The 27843-nt window shown below is 44.2% G+C and overlaps 1 protein-coding gene across 5 annotated transcripts in view; it reads right to left on the minus strand.

Moving 5' to 3' along the window:
* Positions 1-9463: 9463 nt before the first annotated feature.
* The window catches only part of Marchf3 (membrane associated ring-CH-type finger 3), a 136258-nt gene continuing 117878 nt past the window's right edge, over positions 9464-27843 (minus strand). For 4 of the 5 annotated variants that reach the window (XM_074076603.1, XM_074076604.1, XM_074076606.1 and 1 more), the window contains 2 exons: positions 17041-17250; positions 9464-10376 (listed from right to left, as the gene is read on the minus strand). In XM_074076603.1, coding sequence (XP_073932704.1) covers positions 10218-10376; positions 17041-17250 — 369 coding nt within the window. In that variant the 3' untranslated portion in view covers positions 9464-10217. The remainder of the gene's footprint in view (positions 10377-17040; positions 17251-27843) is intronic. The other variant, XM_074076607.1, reaches the window with a different exon arrangement.

Genomic DNA, 27843 nt, shown 5'->3' on the forward strand with positions numbered 1-27843 from the left:
TTTTGGTTTTTCACCAAGTGTCCTGAGGCCTATTGGCTTCTGACCATGATCGAAAAGTATGGCTCTTGGTCTTTTCTCTGACCATATGCCTTCTGCCTTCTCTTGACAATCATGGTACACTCCAGGATGGCCAATATCGGAATGTCTGATCTTGGTGCAAATTTCTTTACATAAAATGACCAAACCTGAACTTCAGCCTATGGTTTAATTCGCCCTTGGTTTCTTGTGTTCGTGTGGAACTTCTTGGCCTTATTGCCCCAGTAGCAGTCACACTCTGCAGAGCCGGTGAGGCCTGGTTTTTGTTTGGTTTTGCTTTGTTTTTTTAATTATTGATGCTGCAGATGGAACCCAGGGTCATAGTGTGCTAGGTGAGCGCTCTGCCACTGAGCTACACTCCCCAGTCTTCAGTGAGTTCTTTAAGAAAGTGCTTACATGTGGCAACTGTGCCCAATCCTTTTTTTTTAAAATAGTGTTACAATGGAAACATTTAAACCTACATAAAAATGTACAGAAAGGTATAATGAGCACCAGAAACCCATCACCCACCCAGCTTCAACAATTAGCCATACATGGCCAATCTGGTTACCCCACATTCCCACCCTCTACCCCACTGTCCCCTGGATTATTTTAAAGGGAATCTTAAATATCGCATTACCCTGTTGCTAGAGTTTACAGTACACTTTTGCTCTTCAGAACATGCTAAATGTCATACCTACATATGCAATGTATGCTACACAGTATTCTGGTTTTTCTTCTTTTCTCTCCAGCTTTATGGAGGTATAATTGACAAAAATATATATTTACAATGTAAAACATTGCTGTTTTGATATACATTTGTATTTCCATACACACATATTGTGAAATTTTTAAATAAAGTTAATTAACACATGCACTGTACATAATCATTTTTTTATGACAAGAACATTAAAGATCTGTTCTCAGCAATTTTCCAGTACACAATGCTTTGCGATTAACTATGGTCACATTGCTGTACATAGATATCCAGGCGTATTTTCTTCCATTCAACTGAAACTTTGTGCCCTTTGACCAATATCTCTTCATCACCCCCCATAACTTCTTCAGAAATATATCTGTATCTGTCTTCAAAATGTATCTATAAAGAGACAAGGACCTTTGTTTTTTGGAGGTGTTGGGGAAGGAACCCAGGATGTCACTCATGCCAGGCAAGGGCTCTATCACTGAGCTGCACACCCAGCCCAAGACAAGATCTTTTAAAAAACCAGAGGTGTCATTCTATTATACCCAAATCAAATAATAATTCCTTAATATTCCCAAATAGCCTGTTCAAATTTCCCAGTAGTTCCTTGATTTATGTTTTTGACATTTGGTTTGTCTGCATGAAGACCCAAAGTCCACACATTACATTTGTTGATACACTTGTAAGTCTTCTACTGGTTGAGCCACTCCACCAGCCCTATGTAAGTCTTCTAAATGAATTATATAGTCCAAAATAAAGTGCTGCAGTTGAGAAACTGTCTTGGTGACATTTTGCATTGTATCCCTTTATTTCCTGCAAATGGGTAATTGAATGGTAGCTTGATCAGATGCATTTCGGTGTTTTAGCAAGAATTCTTGGGGGTTTCTGTGCCTTTCCTGTTGCACCATGTCAGGAGGTACATCGTGTTAACCCCTCTCCCCCAGTGTTAAGGTTGGTCTGTGGGTGTCAGTGTCAAGGTTGATCCTTCTGTTTCCACGTTCCCCATCAGCTGGTGGTTTCAGCATCCATTATTCCATCACAATTCCCATGTTCATTGGGTGTAATTCTTCTTTCCAAAGAAGTACTTTCCTTCAATTATCCCCTCAAAGTACAGTGCACACAAGATACTCCTTTTTTTTTTTTTTTTTAGTATGAATTGATTGGATTCTTTCCTATACTCCAAAGGTAACTGGTGAGGTCTTTTGTTTTGTTCTTGGGTTTTTTGAGACAGGGTCTCACTATGTAGCAGAGGCTGTCCTCAAACTTGCTATGTCACTCAGGCTGTCCTTGAACTGGGGATTCTCCTCCACCCCAGCCTCCCAAGTGCTGGGATGATAGGCATATACCACCACCAGCTTGTGAGCTTTGCTTTTTAAAGTGCCTGGATGATGTGTAACAATTCCACGCAGTCATTATTCTTTCCACTGCTCACTTTGTTCCATGTTAGGCTAGTGGGAGGCCACTTAAGTTATATCCTGTGTCTTGGACATAACCATGGTAGCCCTTCTTGGTTTCTGGTATGACAAAGTGTTCCAGTTTTGTCTTCTACCTTTCCTGTCCCTGAACAAAAGTCCGGTCTTTGTCCTAGGACACCTGATTCTTCTTGTGGGAAAATAGTTACTGACCCAAACCAGGTGTACCTGGATTCTAAACTCTTGCCCATATAAATCGGGATGGAACTGTAAGGTACACACACAAAGGAACCCAAGTCTCCCACATGGATGTGATCAAGTGCATTTTTCACCAGGTTCATTCAAAAAATAAAGCCCACCCAGATTCCTTTGACTGCATACCCCTTGACCTGACAGACCATGGCAGAATCTGATTCTTAGTACTTCTCATCTGGGATGAAGCAGATTCTTTCCTTTTAACCCTTCCAGCCTCCACAAGCTTCTGAGCAAAAGTTCCAGCTGAGGACTTGCAAGGAGTCTGCAGAGCTGCAGAGGTCACTCCGGCCACAGTTGCCCTCAGCACACTGTTGAGAGTCCGGCAGGGCAGGTACCACCCGTTCTGGAACGGTGTCTGCCTCAGGGGGACCCCTCTTCACACAGCAGACCTCCTGACTCAGGACTGCTGATTTTATTGTCAGACGTTGTCTGCAGGACTGAGTCCTGGGCCCTCACACAGACTGCAGAGTGGAGCTGCCAAAAACAGACAACAGAGCCTCAGCTAAGGCGTCTTATTCCATCTAGAATTTCTACATAAAAATAAAAGGCTTGACCACAAGGCAATTATGAAAACAAGAAGAGTGAATTTGGTGGAGCGGGGAAAGAGTTGCTCATTCCTGTGACTATCAAGACGTAGTATGAAGTCACAGAAACATAGTGAGGTAATGCAGGATCAGATAGACTATAGGTGTAAGCTGAGTGTGCAAAAGCAGACCATGTTAACATGGAATCAGATCAGTGAGACAGGTGTCACTACAAATGAATGACTGCTTAGTAGGTGGAGTGGAAAAGTTTCCTGCTATGGAGAGATTAAGTTGGATTCCTACCTTACACCATATCCCACACCAACTCCACTAGATTAGAGGCCTGCACGTGGTAGACAAAACTATAAAGCCAAAGGAAGAATGTAGGGGAAAAAGTCTTCTTTATTTTGCAACGAGACAGTACTTCTTAAAATTAAATAAGATCACCAAAAGTACAAAACACGGATTTGACTACGTCAAAATTAAGCACTTCTATTCAACAAAGCATTGCAGACAATGTGAAGAGAGAGTTGAACAAATGGCAGACTTTACAGAATAGTAAACCAACAGGGAGACTGAAAAGGAAAAAGAGAACTCAAGGGATACAGAGAAATGTCAATTTGACCAAATATAAACAATAAGGCAGGTTTATACTATAGATTGATTAAAATGAACAAATAATAGCTAGTGTAAGAAAGGGTATGGAAAAATGGGAAAACAAGCACTACTGGGGAGGAATTGGTACAAAAATAGAGAAGTATGTTGGTAGCCAATAACCCAGCTGTCCTCGGATGGACACCAATCCAGAGAACCTCTTCCATGTGACCACACGGAGGTGTGGACCAGCGTCCATCCATCACGGCACTGTTGGTTGGGTCAGAGGCTTAGAGGGAAGGTTAAGGGAATGGAAAGTAAAGTGGAATCCCAGGCCATCGTTGTAAGCAATGAGCTAGATATGTGTGCAGCAGCATGGAGAGCTCTTAAAAACACAGTGAGTTGGGGGAAAGTTATGCCTTGTATGTGAATTAAGATTTATACTCACAAGACAACACGTTTTACAAAGATGCTTACACATTCAGTTTCTATACCAAACATATTAGAGCGGTGTCTCATAGAGGAAGATGACAGAGATTAGGAACGAAGGGGAAAATATCTTAAAGCTAGCCACTCAAGGTATTATAGCAAAGTGGTTGAGAGCATAGACTGGCTACAAAGGAGGTGTAGGTAGGAGGATCAGGTTCAAAGCCAACCCCAGGCAAAAAACCCAAGTCTGGTTCCAAAAAAATAACTAAAGCAAAAAAGGGCTGGGGCCTGGCTCAGGGGGCAGAATGCTTGCCTGGGGAGGCCCTGGTCTAAACCCCAATAACACCACCAAAAAAAAAAAAAAAGCAAAGACTCCAGAGTCTGACACATGGGTTTTGCACTTGATCTTAGCCAAAAGGTCAGAAGCAATGACCACATGGGTTCATTGCCACTTACCAGCATTGCCACTTACTAGCTCTGCTACTTTGGGTAAGTAACTCCTCTGATTAAACTTCCCATAAACAGGGTCTGGTAGCACATCTCCAAAGATGGCCCCTCCCAACACTTCTGCTCCTCTGTCTGAGGCTCCTCTTACAAGAGGCAGTGCTTGCTACCACTTTGAACAACAGGAAGTGCTACTCTGGCCTTGAAAATGCAGGTGGACAGTAGTGTCTTCCCTGTTTCTGCCCTGAGCAGTAAGGGAATGAAGGGTCCCTGAAAGCTGAGGCGCCATGTGGAAAGACAGGCCACACAGAGGGGCACCTGTTCCCTCTGATTGTATCAGACCCCCAGAAGAACAGAAGACGCACTACTCATGAACTGCTCAGCCAGGCCTGAGCCAACCCATGGAATAGTGAGGTTTAACAAAGTGATTGTTTGAGCGCACTCAGTTTTGTTATGGTGGCCATAAAACTGTTACGAGGATTAAAGGAGGAAATTTTCAAAGCGCTGAATGGTGCATGGCTCCTGGGAAGTCTTTGTGGAATAAAAACAAATTAGACTTGCACAGGCTAATGGTGATAGAAACTGTCATGGAGCCTACAGATAGCTGAAGGCATGGAGGTGCTGGAGGGTGGGACACCAGGGACAGGAAGGGGAGGCTCCATACCTGCCCCATGCATCTCTTGATCCAGTGTGCATGGCTATCCCCGGTACTGTTTGATAAACAGCACCAAGACGGTGTTCTCAGAGTAGCAGCACAAAGTGACCATGGTCCTCCCTCCCGCTCACACCCTGAAACAAACCCAAGGCAAGAGCACAGCGCCTGGAAGCATAACGTGGGAACTTTATTCTTGCGCATAGTAAAGCAGATGAAATTAAAACTTTGTACTTTCCTCCACCAAAAAAAAAAAAAAAAGACAAAAGAAATTGTGTTAAGGACTATAAAATATATTATTAATTCTTTGTACCTGATGCCCACAAATCAAATCTCTGCCAGGGCTTATCTATTCATTCCCTGATGGGGAAACTGTCCCTTGTAGGGGAAAAGTGTATTCCAAAAAAAGACAGTGTTTGAAAATAAAGCAGGGCTCCCGAAACCTGCACTCCTTCTGTTGTTTTTGTACACAGAACAAGGGCCTCCAACAAAGCCCTAGATGTACAATTTCAGTGACCCACAAGTCCCTCATTTCTGGGAATGCAGAGGACCGATGCAGAGGACCAACAGATATTTGGTTTTCTCTGTAGCTTAAACCAAGAATGGACAATTTTTTTTTTAATCAGTTATGAATTCGCCATTAGCTATAGGCTTCAGTTTCAGGAAATGTAAGAAAAAACAAAATCTACACAGGATTCAAAGACCTCAACCAAGCCAGTTAATTTCAGCCTCCAGAAGGGTCTTTTATATTTCTTTTTCTCCTACATAATGCTCAATAAATATCTGTTGATTATTTAAAATTAGCCCTTCTTCAAAAAAGACTTAAAATAGTTTATTTATGGTCTTTCAAACTGATTTTCAAAATTGTTCATGGAAAGCCAGGCTAGGCCCAAATAACCCAGGAGGCAGCACCAGTGAGTGATAGAGCAGAAAGTGAGGGCGTTTCCATCCTTTCATGAAGTACTGGAAGTAAGCCTTGCAGATCTCACAAGGATGATATGAGGTAGCTTGCACCCCCATTTTACTGAGGCTAAGCTGGGTGGGTCACTTTTCCACAGTCCTCAGCTGGGACATTGTGCAGTCAGGATTTGAACTCAGGTAGTCCTGACTCTATAGCTGCTTCTCTTCCACTCCATTGCACTGGGCAATAGACAGAACCACCGAGAACAACCAAAAGAGCAAATGGAAAGGCAGAATGTCCCAAAGCCAATTCGTACACATGGGGCTATTGTGAAGTCGGAAAAGGATGGAAGGTCACGTGTTTCTACAGAACTGACGCGTTCTCAGAGTTAGCAGTTGCCCAGGCATCATTACCCGGATGCCAATTTCTCATGGCTCCAATCTCAGCAGGACCAGGAATCATGTGGTCCACCTGCCAGCCAAGTGCTTGGCCAGGAAGGATGGTGTCAAGCCAGGGTCATTATAGTCCCAACGTTCTTGTCCTAAAATAATCCCAAATCCTGTTCCCCTTACATTCATTGGTCTACGTCTCATGCCACTCCAGGCTTCAGAGTCACAACTCCAGTTCTCATGCAGTTCTAGGGAGTAAAGTTGTATGGGTGGTGTCCAGGCAGCTTCTAGAATACTCTGGATTGAAGTGGAAAGGAAACACTTACTGAATTCATTTCCTAGCTGTCTTTCCTCCTCAGGTTCTTCAGCCTTGGACGTGCTCTAGTGTGAACAGCTTGGTAAGCTGCATGGTGTGTCAGGGAAGGCTGAGGGGGTTCAAACATGGTTGGAGAGAGAGTGGTACAGGCACAGATTTGTGGCTGGCTAGAGGAAATAAAGGAACACGGGGGCTCTGGGAGGACGTGGGACCTGCAGCTGCCCCAGCCGGCCTGAGCTGAGGTTTCACTTTTGTTTCCTCCTTTGGCTCCTTCATGACCCAGATGACCACCTTTCCCTGAAAATGAGATGACTGTGGCTACTGTCCAGATGAAAGTGACGTCTGTGGCAGAGCCCTGGCACCCGGGACAACGAAAGACAGAGTAACTTCCAAATCACATCATTTCTTTTTCCTTAATTGGATTTTATAGCTCATCTGAGTGCGTGCTCAGTTCTCTGAGGAGCTGTAGGATTCGAGTGGACGCCATGTTCTGTGTCCTTTCCCCATGTGAGGACACGCAGAACAACATGCACTGAGAGAGCAAGGGCATGCTGGGCTTGCTTGAGGTTGTTAACTCCCTTTTCTGGCTTCTCTGTGACACACAGTCATCTCTGATTACTGATCATTTAAATCATTTGTAAGGGAGAGGGTGGGGGCAGGGGGGAAAAATGACCCAAGCATTGTATGCACATATGAATAAAAAAAAAAGTCTGTGTACACAGATGGACTGTGAAAAGATTCACAAATATAAAAATTACATTAAGTTGCAAAAAAAAAAAAAAGAAAAGAAAAGAAAAGAAAAAGGGACCCCAATCACAGCAAGGAGTCAAGAGCTGGGTAAGAAGTCAGCAAGCCAGCAGGATCCTTACCTGCCTCTGTCCCTACCCCTCCCTTTGCTTCATTTATTCTTTCTTTCTCGTTCTCTTCTTTCTTTCTCTCTTTCCTCCTCTTCCTCTTCTTTTCTGCTTTTGCCTGACTGGTCTGAGTACTGCATCTTCCTACCTCCACCTTCTGATTACAGGATTACTGATGTGCTCTACTACACCTGGCTTGCTTTTTGAGCCTTTTGCCCAGGCTTGGCTTGAACTATGATCCATCCCATCTCTGCCTCCCAAGTAGCTGGGATTACAGGTGCACACCACCACACCTAGCTCTCTGCTTCACTCTTGATCTTTTAAAAAAGAAAGAAAGAGTACAGGTTACCAAGGCTGTTGGTCACCCATGTGGTGCTTTTGTGCCAATTAGCAAAACGCACTCCCCCTCCTTCCAGGCAGCCCAGTATGGAGAAAGGAGCAGAGCCGGGTTTCAGCTCCCACCTGTCCCTGTGCTCTCTTGGCTGGGCGCCCTTGTGCTTACGCTGCAGTTCCCTAGCCTCATCTATCTTGAACAACCTCAGCTTAAAAGGCCAAGAGGGAATGGAGTAAGCTCCAGGAGTTTCCAGAATCCCCAATAGGCCCCGGTGCTGATAGGGGCCATAACCTCTCACTGGAGGTCCAAGTTGGTGGCTGGGGAAGGGTCCCACGGATCTCTTCTTGGCTGCTAGGGGAAGGGGTGCACTGCCCCATCCCCCTGCAACCTACCCTTCCAGCTTGAGCTCTCCTTTACTTCCCAGGGTGGGCATGCAATCTGGGGGCAAGGCATGGCACAGTGGTACTACCCTTCCCACACAGGAGCCCCAGAGAGCCACCTGGGCCCTGCCTACCTCTAGTAGTGTCATTGTGTCTCAGCTCATGGCCCAAGGCAGCAGGAATTCTCTGCAGCCAGCCTCAGTAGAAATCCATCCTGAGAATCCACCACTTCTTTAACTCCTGGAAGAGGCAGCCCTTGAAGGCTGCTCCATTCAGTTGAGGGGTGTCACTGGTTCCCCTGACAGCTCTGGGACCCAGGCTGGGGAGCATTACTTATCAAGTATATTACAGTTTTGGCTATCACAAACTACCAAGTTGGACTCTTGGCTCTAGACATGTGATGTGTGACAGCTGCGTGCAGCCAGCGGTGTCTTGCATTTTAAAAAGGTCAATCAAGAAGCGGTTGATGGTGGTGCAGCTAATGACAGCCCGGAGGGGCAAGGGGTGCGCAAACAGTAGGGTGAGAAGTATGTTTCTGGAATGAAGCGTCGCGTGGCGGGGAGGACATCTATTGTCACAAGCCATAAAGCCCACGTGAGTTTTGCAGGAGGGCGGTCTAGCTGTTTCCCGGCGCGGGCAGCGCGGGAGCGGCCTATGAATGGAGGCTCGGCGACAAACCGGACACGTGCAAGCTCCATCGGTCTGCGGGGGAAACCCGCCTCCTCGCCGCCGCCGCCGCCGCGCTCTGCCCTCTGCGCCCGAGGCGGGAGCCCGGCGGGGCTGCAGCCAAACCCAGAAAGTGGGTCGTGAGCGGCGGAAGCCAGGCCCGCCCTGTCCTCCGCGCCCCCAGCCCCACACAAAGCCGGCGGCGATCAGACAATGCGGGAAGCTCCAGCCCCTAGAAAGGTCTATTCCGGGATGGGAAAGGCACTGTGTGGGATCCTGTTTTTTCAAAGTTTGACAAAGGGGTCTTAGACTAAGTGCCCGGCTGCCAGGACAGGCTTTTTTCCCCCTGCCACATCTACCTGTCAAGCTAGAAATTCAATAGAGTGATGGGAATGCTAATTGATATGCAAAACGGGTCTAGGGTTCCTCGAAATGTCTAATGATCCTCCGATACATTAGGAATGCAGAATGAAGACATGCAGCAAAGACAAGGGGGTAATGCCAGCCTTTTTGCTTTTTTTCTTTAAAAAACCTACACTGGCAAACTTCACAGGTTCCATGATTTAAAAAAGAAAGAGTATCGTAATCAGTAGGATTTGTCTTTCACACACTGGAAATTTATTATTAGAAAATAGCTTCTATCAGCTGTCAGTACCAAACAAGTTGAAAGGAGCGTGTTTCTCACCATATTTTTTTTCCTTCTTAATGATATTTAAATAAACGGCTTACTGTGGCAAGTTGCCACGCCTTTTTCTCTTTAAAAACTGGATAATTCAATGAAGTTTAGTACAAAACATCCTTCAAATATAACTTGTTCTGCAGACTTTCTGCTTTCTCCTTGAGTAAGGGTCATGAAAGGGATGAAAAAGACCACTCATGCTATCAAATACCCCAAAGAATCCACTGTAGAAACCAGGAAACGAATAAACTAACCCAAATAAAATCCATCCAAACCAAGAAACCAGTTTTTACATTGACTTTTTGATTTTGATTATCATCTAAGTTTAATATATATTTAGATATATTTGAAATAGTAATAAAAAAGGAAGAATTGAATTGCATCCGTAGCAGGACAACCTTCCTCACATGTTAAAGAGGTGTTCAGAAAATTCCATAAAGTATCTGCTAAATAAACATGTCTGGCAGCTTAGCAAATATCACGAGTGCAGCATCCATGATTCGAAGTCAAACAGCATTTCTTTCTTCTGCAGAGTTCATTGCTCCAGTGCGGTGCTAACGCAGCTTCCGATGTTCTTAGACCCACAAGGTTAAGGGAGGGCTTGAGGGTGGCTCAGTGCAGAAACTTCCAAACCCCAAACAAATCAACCCACCAACCAACCACACAGATGTCAAACAATTGTCTCCTTTGAGTTCCTCTTGACCGAGTGGAGGCCCAGCAAGGACTGCTGGTTAGAAGGTACGTTGACAGATTTTGGAATGAGGAGAATCACCCTCTGATTGGTCCGACGCCATTCGTTGTACAATCGACAGTGGTACCTAAATGACACCTAGGATAGGAAAGGAAAAGTAAGAGAAGGTATACAGGTAGGCAGAAGTTGATAATCCAAGAAATAAACATGCCACTTAGAACAGAAGGGTTGCCAGCATTGTGCTGGGGCATGAATCCTGGCAAGTGGCTCTAGCAGTGAGCGCTGGAGATGGGCCACCAACCACATATGAACATGGCAGGGCTAGTATGGCAGCTTCCTCTTCTCCTCCACATACTGGGCAAAAGTAGGATATGAATAGGAAAATGAGGTTCTTCTGAGTTTGGATTTATTTTTGCATCAGTAGTGCTGTGGGCCCCAAAGCATCAGTTATAAAGAAGGATGGCTGGAGGCAGCTGCTGGCCCTTATCCAGCTGTGTGACCTGGACAATGTGACTGTCTGCTCCCCAAGGGCTCCTGACAGTTAAATGAGACAGATGCCAGAGCTTCGTGTACTTCCCTGCAGGTTAGGCGCTGCACAACTCAGCAGACCCCATTAACACTATGATACAAAGGACACCCTTGTACATACTGTGAACTGTACTTGTGTGGCATGGAGTCCCCTGTAAATCACTGCACTTGATTTTCTCTCCCCACGTATTGGGAGCACTTTGTATCGCATTCATCTTTGCACACCCAACACTGATCACGGTGTCAGACATTGCTGTTCAAGAGTTTAGTGAGTGAATGAATGAATGAAGATTCCATGTTTTCTGATTGCAACACTGCTTCAAACTTAAGCCTCTCATGATACCTGACAGACCAAGCAGTGAATCTTCTGGTCAGCTGGGACATAGCTATATCCCAAAGGGCTTGCTGTTTATGTAAACACACTGGAATGAGACAGACCCGTTTGTTTTGAGAAGATTGGTATAAACTGATGGCCTGCCCAGAAAATGAAGAACCTGTACTTTGGAAGTACAGGTTTTAAAACTGAGGGTAGGTTCCATTTGGAAGCATCTAGATGCCTTGCTCAGTGCTAGGAAGGAAGGTGGCCTTGAACTCAGAATGACAAATCATCCAGCTCTGGGCTATTTAATGGTCTTGGGATGGGGGATTGTATAGGTCCCTGTGGGTGAGAAAGTGGCTGACCCCATGGAAGTAGAGGAGAGGACAGACCTGGATCAGAAAGGGACGATGGCCTCATGGCAGGATCATGAACTTCAAGGCCACTCACTCAAATTTCTGAGGCCAGGACACATATGCCACAGGCCGAGTGCCAGAGACAGTTGGGTATGAAAGCACAAGCCTTTAAACTCACACAGATGTGCTCTCTCTGAAAGGCCCCGAGCATGCCAATGTGGATCTGACTTTTTTCTTTGTTTAAAAAGCTGTTTTCTCTTCTATCTATTCTGTCCTGTTGCTGCTTGGTGCTACTCGTGAGTGTGACAGAGGCAGGCCCAAGGGCAGGAAAAGCAGAAAGCAGGCAAGTACTCAGAAAGAACTTTGGCAATACAAGAAGTTTGGAATCTGGGTATATTACAGGAAAGCTGAATTTCAAATAAAAAGTGCCCTTCTCCACGATACTGAAAGAGCTGTGCACATTCAGCGTCAGGAATTGGAAAAGAAGCAGTGAGGACTGCAGGCAGCTGGCCACAGGCTCTGGGGCCAGGCACACAGGGTAGGAACCTCCGTCCTTCACCTGACTTGTGAGGTTTTGTCCTAGACAGGCTTCGGTTTCCTTGTTTGTAAAAGGTGAACAATGGTATCTGAGCAACACTTAGGAAGTACTTAGCACGGAGCTTTGTACACGTTTTCATTCTTGGCCTGTTATTTTCATTTTTATTACTATATACTGATTGCATGGGGGGGATTCATTGTGCCAATTCCCAATAGCTTTAAATTGTACTTTGGTTAGATTTCCCCCATCTCTCCTCCCTCTTCTCTTGAAGCCCCACGTTCTGTTTCATGTATGTATATGAAGCCCATCAACCTGTGTTAAATGTGGAAAGGCAGAAGATAATTTTGTGACACTTTTACATTCAGGGAAACTGGAGAAAGAGTTAGAGGGGGAGAGAGGGGAGACAGGAGAGAGAGAGGAGAGAGGGGAGAGAGAGAGAGAGAGAGAGAGAGAGAGAGAGAGAGAGAGAGAGAGAGAGAGAGAGAGAGAGAATTTCCTTTAAGGCTTTCTCTCAGTGTGGTCTTGGTGGACTGGCTTCAGGCTGTATCTCCAGGGAACTTGTTAGACTATCGGAATGTCGCCCCCACCCAGACCTAAGAAATCAGAGAATGCATTTTAACAAGATCCCCAGGTGATTCACATGTATGCTCAAGCCTGAGAAGAGCCGTTTTAAGGAGCACGAGAAGTCAAGGACTTAGCAGGTCTCCCTATACCTTGGCCAGAAAATTTAAAAAATCAACCCGCTTATGTAGACAAACAGATGAGAGCTTATTAATCTATTTAATTGCTGCTAACCACCATGATCTGCAGGCCAAATTCAATCAGTAAGGAGAAAGCATCATATGGAGAGGACGCCTTATCAGGAAAATGAAGGAAGCTGAGCACAAGGCAGAGGAGGCCATAGATATGAAGTGGCCTCACACCTGTGTTTAGATGACTGCCCTGTGTCTAGATGCTGTACAGTCCCTTTAGCAATGCAAAAGCATAGAAAAAAAGATTTAATATAGGGAAAGAGTCAGTGAGGAAAAAACAAGCAATACAAACCAAAAAGACACTGTAACAATAATGTTTGGAGCCTCAGTTAGATAGTCCTGACATTTCTGAGGCTTTAAGGAGAGGGCAGGAAGAAAGGTATACAGACATTATTTAACAAAACAGAACAAAAAAACCAAAAACCACCCCTCAGTAGCTCATGACTGTAACCCCAGCTACTTGGGAGGTGGAGATTGGGAGTCTACCCCTGGCAAAAAGTTAGCAAGACCCAATCTTAATAAGTTGGCATAAGTAGGAGGATCACAGCGAGAGGCCAGCCTCAGGCAAAAGACCCTTTTCAGAAAAACAACTAAAGCACAGACGCATAGAAGGGTTGGAGGCATGGTTCAAGTGGTTGAGCACCTGGCTTAGCAAAAACAAGGCCCTGAGTTCAAATCCTAGTACTGCCAAATAAACAGTAAGAACCAGTCCTTAAGGGATAAATTTTCTATTTTTTTTTTTTTGTGGGACTGGAGTTTGAACTTAGATCTTCATGTTGCAAAGCAGGCTCTTTACTGCTTGAGCCATACCGTCCGTCAGTCCATTTTGCTCTGGTTATTTTTGGAGATGGGGCCTCATAGAACTACTTGCCTAGGCTGGTCTCAAACTACGGTCTTCCTGATCTCAGCTTCCCAAGTAGCTAGGATTGCAGGTGTGAGCCACAGGTGCCTGGCATTTTTTGTTCTTTGTACTGGGGCTTAAATTCAGGGCTTTGTGCTTATAAGGCAGGTGCTCTGCCACTGAAGCCACATGTCCAGCCCTTCTGAAGTTTATTCATTTATTCACCTAAAGGACATTAACCACCTTTTTTTTTTTTTTTTAAATCCCAGGCAGGTTTACTTACAAGGAGTTCCTATCATGAATAAAAGTAAAAGGAGTAAAAGAAGGGGGAGAAAATGTTAGCAGCCACCTCTCCTCATCAGGGAGGTGACAGGCTGTGGGCAGGAAGGTTTGCTGTGAAGTCATGGCAGACTTTGGAAAACCTGACTACATGGTTCAATTTTGTCCTTTCTCATGAAGGTGGTGTGATGAGCATTCAGACGGGACCAGCGCTTTGGTAAGTCACTTTTCCTGCAACGGGCCCAGCTCACTGACCTTTGGCATACCCCAGAAGGCTGTGGTAAGCTGGGGGAAGAAGTGTCCAAACCAGCCCACAGGGACAGCATCCTGCCTGAGGTCCCCCTTTACGACCAGAATTTAAATGACCAACCCATGGCCTGGGAGTCGCCTTTGAAACAAATCATTCACTTGCTTCATTCTGCGCTGGGCCCTGCATGCACGGTATACAGTGAGGGGAAAGACGTCTGGCACAATGGCACCTCGACCCTTCAACCCTCTACTGGGGCTGAGACCGGCTGTTCTGTCTTCATGCTAATGTGGGTTCAGCTCTCAGCTAGCTCTCCTGCCTGCCTGTGGACTTCAAATCATGTGACACGAACAGTGATGTTTTGGGGGCACCTTTTCCCTTGAGCTCCAGAGGCACAGTTGGCCAGTGTTCTGGGTCCCAGGTGAGTTTCTGGAACACAGCAGGTTGCAGAGGGCAGGAGTCCCCAGTTCTGGCCATCATGGCCAGTGAGCTGGGAGAAGGTTCAAAGGTAGTCAGGGTGTGTATGTATGAATGCTTGTCCCTCTTCACAGCACCCTCAGTGGACTTTCAAGAATGGGTCCTTTGAGGAGCCAGGCTGGGACTGACACTGTGTTTGTTTACCTAAGACATTTTCACAGCATATTCTCCTTAAGCTTGACAGCTTGTTTACAATGGGTTCCTGCCGTAGGGCAGTTTCCAAGTGCTGTCAGCTCCTGAGTTACTGCTCTTGCCAGGCCTGTTCAATACAGCATTTATCTGGGAAGGAATTATTCTATATTCTGTAACCTATTGCTGAGCCGACACCACAGCACAGTTTTCACACCAGTTAAAGGGGAGAAATGCCTTTTTTTCCCTCCTGCTACTCTGCATTTTATGAGGGCCAGGGGAGGGTGGAAGTTGGGGTGGCAGAAAGCCACTGGAAGACAGCTCTGGGCACTGTGCTGCGTGTTTGGAAGTATGTTTTCAGATGTTATTCCACTCTGTCTTCCCTTTAGCTGTTGACCTAGGGGTTATCAATTATTTCTTCCTTTTTTTTTTTGGTATAAGAGGCAAGATGAGTAGAGAGGTTAAGTATCCTATTTAAAGATACGGCTAATAGGATGCTAAATCTTGGGTTTAAACACAGAGTCTTTGGATTCTAAACGCATATGGTTTTTTACTATGTGGCACTGCCTCTGGAAACCTTTCTGGAATGAATTATATCATTCTCCTAAGAAAGCCAAATCTAGGTATGCTTTCCACCAAATCTTCCTTTCACTTAAGATGGTACATTCAATAGGGTCACATCCATTTTTCTCTAGGTGGTCTTCCTCCTTTTTTTCTTCCTTTCCCACCATTCCCATTTTCTTTCATGTTAGGAATCTTGCTTTACAAAGCAGGTTTCCAAAAAGGCCTTAAATTGGGTTTGAAAGCCCAGCATGTGGGGTTCACCTTCATCCACCTTCCTTATAGAGCTCTTCTAAGAAAAATCAGATGAGAAAATGTCTACATATGGTAAATGTTCACATTTCATTATTAGTTTCCAAAGTACTTTCCTATCTCAGAGCTCCAGGGAAAGTAGGCCATTACTGTCAACCCAGTTCACAGATGAGGACACTGAGGCTCAGACAAGTGGAATGACTTTCCAAGGTGGTGCAGCAGACAGTAACTATTTGATTTCATATTTCTAACCCTTCCCTCATCTATTGTGATAGAAGCTTCTGGATCAGTTTCATTGCCATATGCACAATGAACCCAGACACCCTTTGGAAGTGTGGACCTTTAAAGGAGGCAATGATACTTTCATTTGGGGCTTCATTAGCTTGGTTACAGAATGTCTAAATTAACCAGCTAAGCTCCTAGCAGTAGAATACTCCCAGTTTCATGTCCCTTTTTCTGAGACTGAAATGTCTCTTTACAGTCTGAGCACTCTCATAGGAGGGGAGGGACAGAGCTGGCAGTCATGTGATGAGGTATAGGAAATGAATAAGCTGACTGGAGCGGCAGCTGAAGAAACAGGGTATGGGAGGCAGGAAGACAGGAAGTGTGAGCCCCTGAGCAGCTTCTAAGCTGACACTGTGCTATGGAATATGGGCAGCAACACTTTAGACAGGAAATACCTACTGAGTAACAAAGGCACATGCTCAGAGGAGAAATGAGCAGGCACAGGAGGGTAATGCCAGGAAGCAGGGGGCCCCAGAGGACCATGTGTCCTTCCCTGCAGCTCACAGTTCCACAGTTTGCATGGAGGGCAAATGTTGCATTTTGTGGTTGTTGCCAACTGGTGCCCAGGGATCAACTTACTACATAGAGTTAAAAGGATGAATAAGAAAGAGGGAGAGATGTTTAAAATTCTTCCTCATACAGTAGGAACACATATTGGGGAAATGGCTTTTCTTTGGTGGCAGTTTCTCAGCTAGATAAGTTAGTGCTTTTATGGGCAGCAGAGTCAATACCCTAACACACACAATAATCATCAGGCCAGGTGCAGCTCCACGTCCAACAAAGGCTTTAGTCTGTGTCAGGATGTAAGAAGCAAATACCAGCAGGGAGGACTCCAGATCTGTGCAGGCAGCGGCAGGCACTGGCACTGTAGCCAAGTGCATCGTTTATAATATACTACAGTCCCAGCAAAAGTGAGAAACATCAGCAAGAGATGTTTGTGCCTTATGACAGATGGAGTTCTAGTCTACTAGAGACAAATGTCCACAGTGAATGTCTTTGACTGTGGGTGCTCAGGAGCTGGGCTTTTTCTTTACTTGATCTGCTCTTTCTTGCAGTACAGACAGACAGACACATATACATGCAAGCACACACATACACCAGCTTATACTTCCATGCCAGCATTTGAAGATCTCTTTTCTACTGGGCAGGTGAGAGGTCCTACAGATGGGGGGGAAGGCTTGCGCCATTTGTGAGGCCACCAGCTCCAGCTGACTTGAGCCCCCGGCCACGGCCATACTTACTAGTGTCCAAAAGAGGTAAATAGTGAAGAGTGCGACAGTGAGTGCAATCAGTCCGACGGCTTCCAGCCGACTACTAAAGTGCAGGTGGTCCACGGCGCCCCGCAGACAGAGCCAGCCTGAGATGGTGGCCAGGGGAGTTATAAATAAGAAGCACACCATGTCTCCAAACAGAGTCCGCTTCTCATGTTGGGGGCCAGGGTTTCTGAGCCACTGCCAGAAAAAGAGAAAAGTAAGGGAGAAGGTTAAATACCGGTATCGATGGAGACACACTGCTCCGAAGGTGTCACTCCCTTCAGATTCTGGGAAAAGGCACTTCTGCTCTGTTCTGAGATAATAAGGAAGCCCTGAGGGCCCGTTCGCATGCCCCCATCCCCTGAATAATAATGACTGCGATAATAACCATGGGCGTTTACAGTGTCCTTGCTGTAGATGACCTGCTCTTTGTGAAAACACTGTTCTGACTCACAATGATCCTATGTGAAGGACAGAGATGAAGTTATTCTTGGAAGGTGCTATGGTTTAGATGAGTATCTCCCAAAGGTCCTTGGAGTGACAGCCAGGGGAGGTGCTATGGACCTTTAGGAGGAGGGACCTGCAGAGTGGCCCTTTAGTCATTGGGGGCAAGTCTTGAAGGGGATTCTCTTTGCTTCCTGGCTCAAGATATGATTACTTGCTCTGACACACGTTCCTAACTTAATGTGCCACCCTCACTGGAAGAACAAACCAACAGGGCTGCTGACCTTGGACTTGAAACTCCAGAACCATGAGCCCAAATGAAAGTTTTGTCATTGTAAGTGAATTGCATCAGAAATTTTGTTGTAGTAACATGAAGATGATTAATACAGAAGGTAAGAGCTGAGGTATAAGAAGTGTGGCGAGAGCTTCCTCTTGACCTTCGGAATGTATACAGAGAAGAGTTAACCTACCAAACCCTGGGTTGCTCAAATCCTGCACTTTCCCAAGGAAGGCCTGTTTTTAGGACTGGCTCTGGACTAGCTCCTGAGGAGAGTCTGATTTCTTGTAATTTTCTGCCTGATAGGAACAATTTGCACTCCTGAGTCCTTGGGACACACAATGCCAGCTTAATCAGGTCACTTACACCAGTAATGTAACTTATGTTGAATGACTGTTTTGTCTTAGGGGTCTGCAGTCTGAGTAGCTGAGGTCGGCTACATAGGTATTGTATGCCTATGTGACTAACCCCAATAAAAATCCTACATATTGGGGCTTGTAATTCCAGTACTTGGGAGGCAGAGGTAGGTAGGACAGTGACAGGAGGCCAGTCCAGGAAAAAGCTTAAGACTCCATCTGAAACAAACAAACAAACAAACAAACAAGCAAACAAAAGACTAAAAGCAAAAGGGCTGGGAAGCATGGCTCAAGATGTAGAGTGCTTGCCCAGAAAGCTTGAGGCCCTGAGTTCAATCCCCAGTACTGGGGAAAAAAAAAATCCTAGATAGCAAGGCTCAAGTGACCTTCCTTGAGGGACAGTTCTTTGCACACACTGCCACAAATTGTTGCTGTGTCCACATGACTCCACTATCCACTGGGAAAGGACACCTGGAAGCTCATGCCTGATTCCTGCCAGTCTTTGCCCCAGGCACCTTTTCCTCTTGCTGCAATAAACCATAAACATGAGTATAACAGCTTTTCTAAGTCGCCAGAGTCCTTCCAGTGAATCACGGAGCCTGAAGGTTGTCTTGGGGACCCTCAACACAGACTCACCTGATGCCATGAGGTCAGCCATGCCCTTTGTTGGCTTTTAGGACCCTGATCCTTCTCACTTAGGACCACATATTGATGGTGCTACTATCTTGAATAAACCAATCCCCAAAAGGATAGGGAAAATTCATGCTGTTGAAAGACAGAGATGAAAATTTCTTGTAGAAAGACAAGGAAGGGAAGCAGGGTGTTGTCTTCCCACTTGGGTAACTGCTGACTAAGGAGATGCTTCCCGCCATCCATTCTATGATGGATCACAATGCAATCCAGGCCTACACTACAGACTGGTAACAAGGCCTAGGGCTGCCCTTCAGATTAGCATTAAAACACAACCCCAGATAACTGACATTCTAGCTCACTGTCCCATGTTGTAATGGCAGAGGCCAAGGAGTCCCAAGGAGTGAGGTCAAGCACAAATGATGGGGTGAGGTGAGGTATCTTCTGTCTTGTCCCCACCAAAAGAGTCCCAGTGTTGTGTGTCTGTCAGCACCAGCCTAGAAATACTGTTTGCTGGTGCCAGACAGCAGTGCTATAGGCTACTAAGAAGATACCCCCAAGTGGTCAGGGCAGGCTCTCCTACAAAACCCTTGGTGAGAGGGAGAGAACCAGGATGGGGGTAACAAGAGTGGGTAGGGATGAACGGGAAAGGAAGGGAGGGCCCATGATCACGGAAGTACAGAAGAATTGGGAGAGCCGCAAATAGCACAAGAAAGTTGAGGAAGGGCTGGTAGAAGCCTCAGGAAGTAAGCAGAAGAAGCAGGAGGTAAAGACACAGAAGAAAGTGTGTGACAGATCTTCTTCTTCAGATATTTGGCAGGATCCCCAGCACATGGGGTCCAAGGGATAACCCACCTTAAGAAAAGGGCTGACAAGCAAAAAGTCCTGAGTTCAAACACCAGTTCCACCTCCCCTCCAAAAATGTGCTGAGATAAGAAAAAAGTCAAGCTCCACTCAAAAGTGGACATGAATAAATTTTAAGACAGATAAGGGGGAGTTGATTTGTTTGTGAGTATAAATACAGCATTATAAATATTTAATATAAATACCAAAATGATCAGGTGCAAATATATTAACCTTGCCATGTGTTGTCATATCACCTCAGACATTTCAGCAACATTGAAGAAATTCAAAGAGCTCTTATTAATTAACGTTTTCTTGCCTAAATTCTGGGAATATTGCTATGAAGTGGAGAGTAGAAATAGATCGTTATTATCCCAATTTTACAGAGTCTGAGCAAGGTTAAATGATTGCTCCAGGTGACTCAGAGGCTGAACTGAGAAGAGGATCAGGATCAATCTACTCCTACTTGTTACTGGTGAAATATTTGAAAATTAAAATTGCAACCCATTCAGATTTTTAAGTCAGTGGTACCCAAATCACAGCAAACTAGTTCTCTTGCGGTTTGGACTTTCCCTGGAAGCAGACAGGAAGTCCAGCATCCTTGGCTCTATATCTTCAATTATCAGAACAATAGCAGGCCACAATAAATACACTACCCATGTGCAAAGAGACGCTAACATCCTTGCCCACAACCTCCCTTCCTTCCTTTTGCTTGGGAATCCTGGAAATATTTTATGAAGGCTAATTTATTACTTTATTCACCTATGAGGACTTTGACATTGCCCAATGCAATGACTTAGATATGGAAGGAAGTAATTACGAATCACTATTTACTCTGAGATAAGATAAATATATAGGGGTTGGGAGTGTAGCACAGTGGTATAGTAAGCATGTGTGAGACCCTGGGTTGAATTCCCAGCACTCCCTTCACAATAAATTAAAAAATAAACGTGCAAAAGACAAACTAGAAATTACAATTGCGTCTTCCCAGTTTCCTCTTTTCTAATTGTCCTTTGTATTCCTGAGAGATTTCCAGGCCACTTTCTATGTCCACAATCACCCAGTGCCTGGATTCTGTACGTTACTAACACAATTGTTGGGGAAGTTTAGCTCACTCTGTTATGTGCTGCTATTAGTACTCTTACGCAGAGTCTACGTCATCTTCAGAACCCCAAGTGTTACTTATCAGGCAGATGTAGGCCTGGGAGAGAACAGCTCCAACGATCTCTTATTGAGGAACAAAGAAACAAGCAAACATTGCACCGAGCTATGGTGAGGACTATTCTCAAAGCCTCTAACTACATCATACAAGGTTTTTATTCAAGTAGAGTTTAGAACACAAAAAATTTGATTACAGTTTAAATTTCCAACAATATGGAATTGTCAAAATAAATTATGGAATTTACTTAAAATAGAACATTATATGGTAATTTCAAGTGATAATGTACATTTTATATTTTATTAACATGATATAATGCTGAGCAGAAAAGAATTCTGCTGGTCAGAATGAATGTATAGTACGATTCTGTCTGTGTAATGATGTATTTACAAAGACACAGAAATTGACATTTACATGGACATAGTGTATGTATATAGACAAAGACTAGAAGGCCATCTGGCAAAACAGTGACCAAACTGCCGGTGGAACTATGAGTGGTCTTTAAATTTTTTAGGTATATATCTTACTGTTTTTCTAAAATGAACATGGATTACTTGTATAAATAAATGTACAAAATATACACATCCATACAAACACATACACGTAGACGGAGAGAGAGAGGGAGCTAGTGTTTAACAAACAAAAGCACTTACTGAGGGCTGGAGGTGTGCTCAAACACCTGCCTAGCAAGTGCATGCAAGGTTCTTAGTTCAAACCCCAGTGCAGCCAAAAAACTCTCAACACTCTTACTGAGTTATGGCTGGGGGCAGGTTTAGTCTGGAAGCTTGGAGTTTATCACACACTATCTCGCTGAGTCCCCACCACAGTCCTGTGAAGTGGGTGCTAAGAGTATCCCTATTTCATAGATGCAGATACTGGGGAGCAGGAAGTTTAATAACTCAGCTAAGGATGGATAGCAAGTAAGTGATAGAGGTAAGACTCAATCCAGTCTTACATCCTTTCTTTCCTGATTGACTTTTACATTTTGTATCAGATGACAATGTGAATGCATGTGCTTATGTGTGCTAGGATTTTGCATGTTTATTCAGATAGCTGAATAAACATTCATGGTAGTTTCATAAAATTTTCTTAGGCTGCTGCTGCTCTGTTCTATGTTAATTCTTTTAACTAACCACAATGAGGTCCTATTTCTAGGTGTTTAATCTCAGCTACATTATCATACATTTTGCCCTAATTTATCATGGTCAAAAGTTGACCCTCTTCTCTCCCCCTTCTTCCTTCCTCCCTTTCTCCCTCCCCCTATCTCCAATAATGGAGTTTGAACCCAGGGTCTTGTGCTTGTGTCCCTTTTACTTTAGTTATTTTTCAGGTAGGGTCTTGCACTTTTTCCCAGGGCCAAAATCAGCTCTCCATCTTCCCAGTAGCTGGGATCATAGGCATGCATCACCACTTCTAGCTTACTGATTGAGATGGGGATATTACTAACTTTTTGTCTGGGCTGCCTTTGAATCCTGATGTCTGCCTCCTGAGTAGCTGGAATTTATAGGCATGAGCCACTGCACCTGGCATATTTTCTGGTTCTTGTATGTCTTCTGCCTCTCTTATCCATCACATATATCATACATATATTTATAATACATTTGAGTATTGTAATAATGAGTATTATACAATACTCATTGTACCCATTCTACAGTAGTACCTCATCTCCTAAGCATCCAAAAAAGTTCAGCAAAGGGCAGTTGAGGCAGAAGACAGCTTTTTTTGTGTGTCCATCTTCCTGCTGGCCCTCACCTACATAATAGCAGTGTGTGTGTAGCACAGTGCCTGCCACATAGCAGGTACTTAATGCAGAATGGAGGCAATAGCTCATGTTTCTCAGGCCTTACTATTTGTCAAGCATTATCTTATAGCTTATAATAATTCACTTACTCTTCCTTAATAATCTTTGAAAGAGGTGTCATTATTAGCACCATCACTTAGTAGATAGGGAAAATGAAGCACAGGGAATTAAGTAATTTGTAAAAGATTACCCTTGGCTTTGGTTGAGGCAGTCTAGCTCTAAAGACTGTATTTCTAACCACTATGCTATCTCATCATTCTTAGTTAAAAAATGGGGAGGAGGAGTAGATGGAGGGAGTGGAGGATGATCAGACCTTAACAATTCTTACCAGTATAAGAAGGGATATTTACATACTGTACTTCATTCAGTGTGAGACACCAATTAATTCACACTGCTATGTGTGGACTGCTTTTGCAGCTAAAATACAATTCTGTTTATCAGTTTTCCTTTTCCTTTTTTTTTCTTTTGGGTGGTGGTACTAGAGGTTAAATTCTGGCCTCACACTTACTAGACAGATGCTCTATCATTTGAGCCACCCCTCTAGCCCATTTTGCTTTAGTTATTTCAGATAGGGTCTTTGTTTTTGCCTCAGGCCAGCCAGGACTATGATCCTCCTACTGCCATCTTTTGCATAGCTGGGATGACAGGTGCATGTCACCATGTGCAGCTTTTTTGTTTTGTTGAGATGGGGTTTCAATAACTTTTTGTCAGGCTGGCCTTGAACCACAGTACTCCTGATCTACATGCCCTGAGTAGCTAGGATTACAGGCATGAGCCACTGTGCCCTGCAAAGGCTCTTGAAGAGCTTTTGGTTTCACCTTAAGCCTCAGTTCATACTTGGTGGTTAGCTGCATTTTAAAAGTCAAGGCCAATGATTTGTATGCCATCTTTCACCTGGCAGGACCACCCATATGGCTGCCAGGAGCTCTGTGGGCAGCTGGGGGCATCCTTCCTGCCTCTTGTTCTCTGTTCCATCAAAAACATGAAGCACACAAAGATCATGCTGTTGAAATTGCTGGTGGTGAGCTGTCTATTTTTCTGTGGCAGTCTCATTCCAATCATTAACTTGTTCCTGAACCGTGAGGTTGATCTATTCTTGGATACAGGGTCAACAAACAGCCAAACCAAAGAGAAACCCCACTGTAATTAGCAGGGTAGGCCTGACACAGTCAAGGGAGTAAAGCACCATTCTACTACCAGTGTTGTGGCCTCACTCACTGGCTGGAGATGTACATCCAAGGTGAGAAGCACCAGAGGTTGCTCTCAAGGTGGATCAACTGTGGGTTTGATCTAATTACAGTGTCAGTATGTTAAATCCCTAACTGGAGGGTGGGGGCACAGGGAGTGCAGTGCTATAGGACATTAGATTCTGCCCCTCCCCCACCCCAGAGTCTGAGTTAATCGACTTAAATCCCCAAGGCAGACAGGACACTGTGCAAGTCAGTTTGCACTAGAATCAGGTTATACTCTGGTAGCTAATAGCTCTCATTGATTATAACCTTCTCCATGAATCTCCTTAATGAGAAACCATCATGAGAAGGAAAGAAACTGATAGAAGGGAAACCATAAGAAATCTATGGAGCTGGCATTACAAAAAGAGAAGGCAAGGTCTTATAATGTTGACTCCTTGGGCTTCTCTGCCTGCGTATGTCCTGTTAATCTGACACTTGGCAGTGTTATTAACAAAACGTTTGCCTTTCTCGGGATAATTCTTATTCTGGAATTCTACACTGAATTGTACCACTTGTCTGTAGAGATGGAATGTGGAAGGGGAGTGCAGTGATCAGGAGGTAAGTGATTTAAAACTAAAGATGTAACCGAAAACCGTGCTTTTCAGAGAATAAAACCAAAACAATTCCCACCTATGTTTAAGTCCTTGAACACCACAGTCTGTCAGTGACTTTCCAGGTCAGCTGAAGTTACAGAGAAGGATACTCTGACTCCAGGGGACATGGCTCCAAGATGTCCATCAATCCGGGCTTGAAGCAAGGCACCTCACAAAAGAACTTATCAGAGGATTTGCTCATGTCTTGGCCTCGCTCCAAAGTTCCAGATGTGATATTTGACATGGCCACTTAGATGACTAATAGACAACTCCAACTTCATTTGTGTAACACAGAATCCTCCCAGCCCTTTATTTCTAAATCTTCCATATCAGTAAATGACACCCATCTCCTAGTTGCTCAGGCATTCTGTTTCCTTTCTGTGTCTTACCCCTGCCTCTAGCCCTTCTGTAAGTCCTACTGGCACGATCCTCAACAGACCTGCAATCTGTAACCTTAACTTCCACAGCCACCATCCCAGTCTGGGTCACCATCATCACCTGCCTGGAGGCAATGGTCTCCCTGTTCCTGCTTTGACCACTCTACAATCCAGTCCCTAAATAACAGTCTGAGTCAACTTGTAGAAACACAAATCAGATCATGCTGCTTCTTTGCTTGAAACTCAAGTCCAAACTCTCCGGCTGCTAATACAGAGCCTGACCTCATCCCTTCCTACCACTCTGACCATGTCCCCTTCTCGCTGTCCCTTCATTTTCAACCTTTACCCTGGTTGTTTCCATATGGAACAGGCTTTGCCTGTATCTTGCGTGACTGGCTCTCATCATCTAAGTCTCAGCTCAAAGGCTACTTCTCACTGAAATGCTCCTTAAGCTGTGAACACTAACCAGCCACATGTTCTACAGAGCTCACAGAGTTTTGAAAGGAGGCCATTCAGTTATTATCTGTTTTCTTGCCTGTGTATTGCTACTTGCTTCAATGAAAGCTCCTTGATGGTAGGAGCTTTGTTCTAGTTCATTTATATACACCTTGACCTAAGAATGGTGCTGGAACACAGTGGATGCTTAATGAAAAGGAATAAACAACTAGTTGCCAGTAGCTCTGACCAGGAGAGATCTTACAGAATTAGCTGGACTAATTAAATTGACTGGAAAGTAGAAATTTTGTGGCTATATAAACACGAGGTTGTGAAGTTCATTGCTTTTAGCCTTCTAGAATAGAGACAGCATTCTATTCCAAGAGAAATATCTATACATTGTTTTGTTGTTACAAGATGAATAACCTTTATTTTCTATTCAAGTTTTTTTTTTTTCTTTCCTTTTTTTTTTTTGGTGGTACTGGAAGTTGACCTTACGTTTGCTAGGCAGACTCTACCTCTTGAGCCATGCCCCTAGCTCCTTTTGCTTTAGTTATTTTTGGGATAGATCTCCTGTTTTTGTCTAAACTGGTCTGGACTGTGATCTTCCTATTCATGCTTCATGTGTAGCATGACGGGTGTACACCACCACACCCAGCTTTATTTGTTGAGATGGTGGTCCTGTTAACTTTTTTTGTAGGCTGGCCTTGAACTGTGCTCCTCCCTATCTCTGCCTCCTGAGTAGCTAGGATTACTGATGTGAGCTACCATGCCTGGCTTCAAGCTTTTTTCCTAAGATGAAAATGACTGTGAAATGCTGTATTTCACATAGATCATGAAATAGCATGAGAAATCCAGTAAATTATTTGAGGTCCTTTTTCTGTTTTAGTTACAATTACTTTTTTTTCTAGAAGAATACTACCTTGAAATATTTAAGAAGTATACAATACCAAATGTTCACTTAAAAATTACTAGTTTAACTAAAAATATGTTGAGTGTTTATCATGTACCAGATAGTTTTGCTGAATTTAATAACACCAGACAGTGTTATTCCCAGTTTTGATAAGGATATTAAGGCTCACTAAGGCTAAGTTTCTTGTTCAGGACACATGGTAGAGGAGGCAATATTTGGATCCTCCAGCCTAATACGCTTTTAGTAGTTTTTTTTCAGTTTGCTTCTGTACTACCTGAAATCTTGATCATGGTTTTTGATTAATCCTGTGGTGGATAAAATTGGAGAATCAGCACTGGGCAGGGGATAGAACACAGACTTGGAAGCAAGAAATGGGACATGGATTGCAGTTTCCCTGTTGCTGAGTGACCTTTATCAGGTTCTTCACTTCTCTAGGGGAGTGAACAGTGGGCATCTCTCTCAGCTCTGAGGGGAGTGGCAAAGGCCCCTCTAATTGTAGAGCAATGCCACGGAACTCTCAAGTTCCCAGTCAGTTCAAAACATCAAAAGAGTGGGTGATCAGCCTCAGGCCAACCCTCTTCTGAGCACCAGGCCTGTGTCTCCAGGTGCTCACTTGTTATCTTTCCATGTGGGCAACAAATAGCTCAAACTTTACAAGACCAACAACGGAACACTGGTTTCAACATCTTCTACCCCATATCTCCAATAAACCTCTTCCTCTTCCCAGATTGAGCCATAGCAGCTTGTGGCAACACCAATACCTTGTTGTTCTCATAGATAACCTTGGTACCATCCCTATTTCTCCCTTTCCTCATCCCCTGCCCCCATCTCTTTCTTTAATACCATTACTTTCTTTTGTTGGAGACAGGGTCCAGGGTGGTCTGGAACTTGCTATGTAGACTAGGCTGGCTTTGAACTTGTAGTCCTCCTGCCTCCATCTCCCAAGTGCTAGAATTATAGGTGTACCACACTCCTGGTGATTTCTAATGCATTACTTCATCTTTCATTCAAAACGTGTCAGTCTCCTTAGGTTCTTATGCTTCCATTCCCATTATTCTACAAGCCAGTTTCTTTTTTGGTGGTACAAGGCTTTGTGCTTGCTAGGCAGGTGTTGTACCATTTGAGCCATGTCTCCAGCCCTAGAAGCCAGATCTATAAAGCAGCAGGATTGCACCACTTTTCTTGCTTAAAATTTCACTTTGTCTACAAAGCCCTACATGATTTAAACTTAGGTATTTGTACCTTGGCGTCCACAAGATTCCTGTAGGGTCCATGGTAGGAAAAAAAACCCCATCTTTATTTTTACATCTTCTAATTGAAATTTAGTATTCCACTGAGTTATGCAGATAGTCTCAGTGGCATTGGCAGTACCTGCGACTGTCACCATTAGAAATTACACACATTTCATATCACATTACAACTATTGCAGATATTTTGAATATTGCTACTTTAATGTCAATTATTAGATCTGCTACAAAATGTGTTAATAAAAAAGCACATTTTATATTGCAACTTTGTCTTTTAAATATTTTGATAACTATATTTTAATGTAAATTGATTTCCTTTGAATTCCTATGCATGTCTTCATGTGATTAAAGACGTGAGGCTTCAGCAGACAGCATGCCAAAAGGTCCACAACAGAAAAGTTGAAACTCAAGACCAGCTCCTCCCATCTCTCATGCTGCTCTGCCGTGCTTCTTCCTGTTTCAGAAATACCAACCAGATCCTGCC

This window comes from Castor canadensis, chromosome 6, assembly GCF_047511655.1.
Source record: "Castor canadensis chromosome 6, mCasCan1.hap1v2, whole genome shotgun sequence".
NCBI lineage: Eukaryota > Metazoa > Chordata > Mammalia > Rodentia > Castoridae > Castor > Castor canadensis.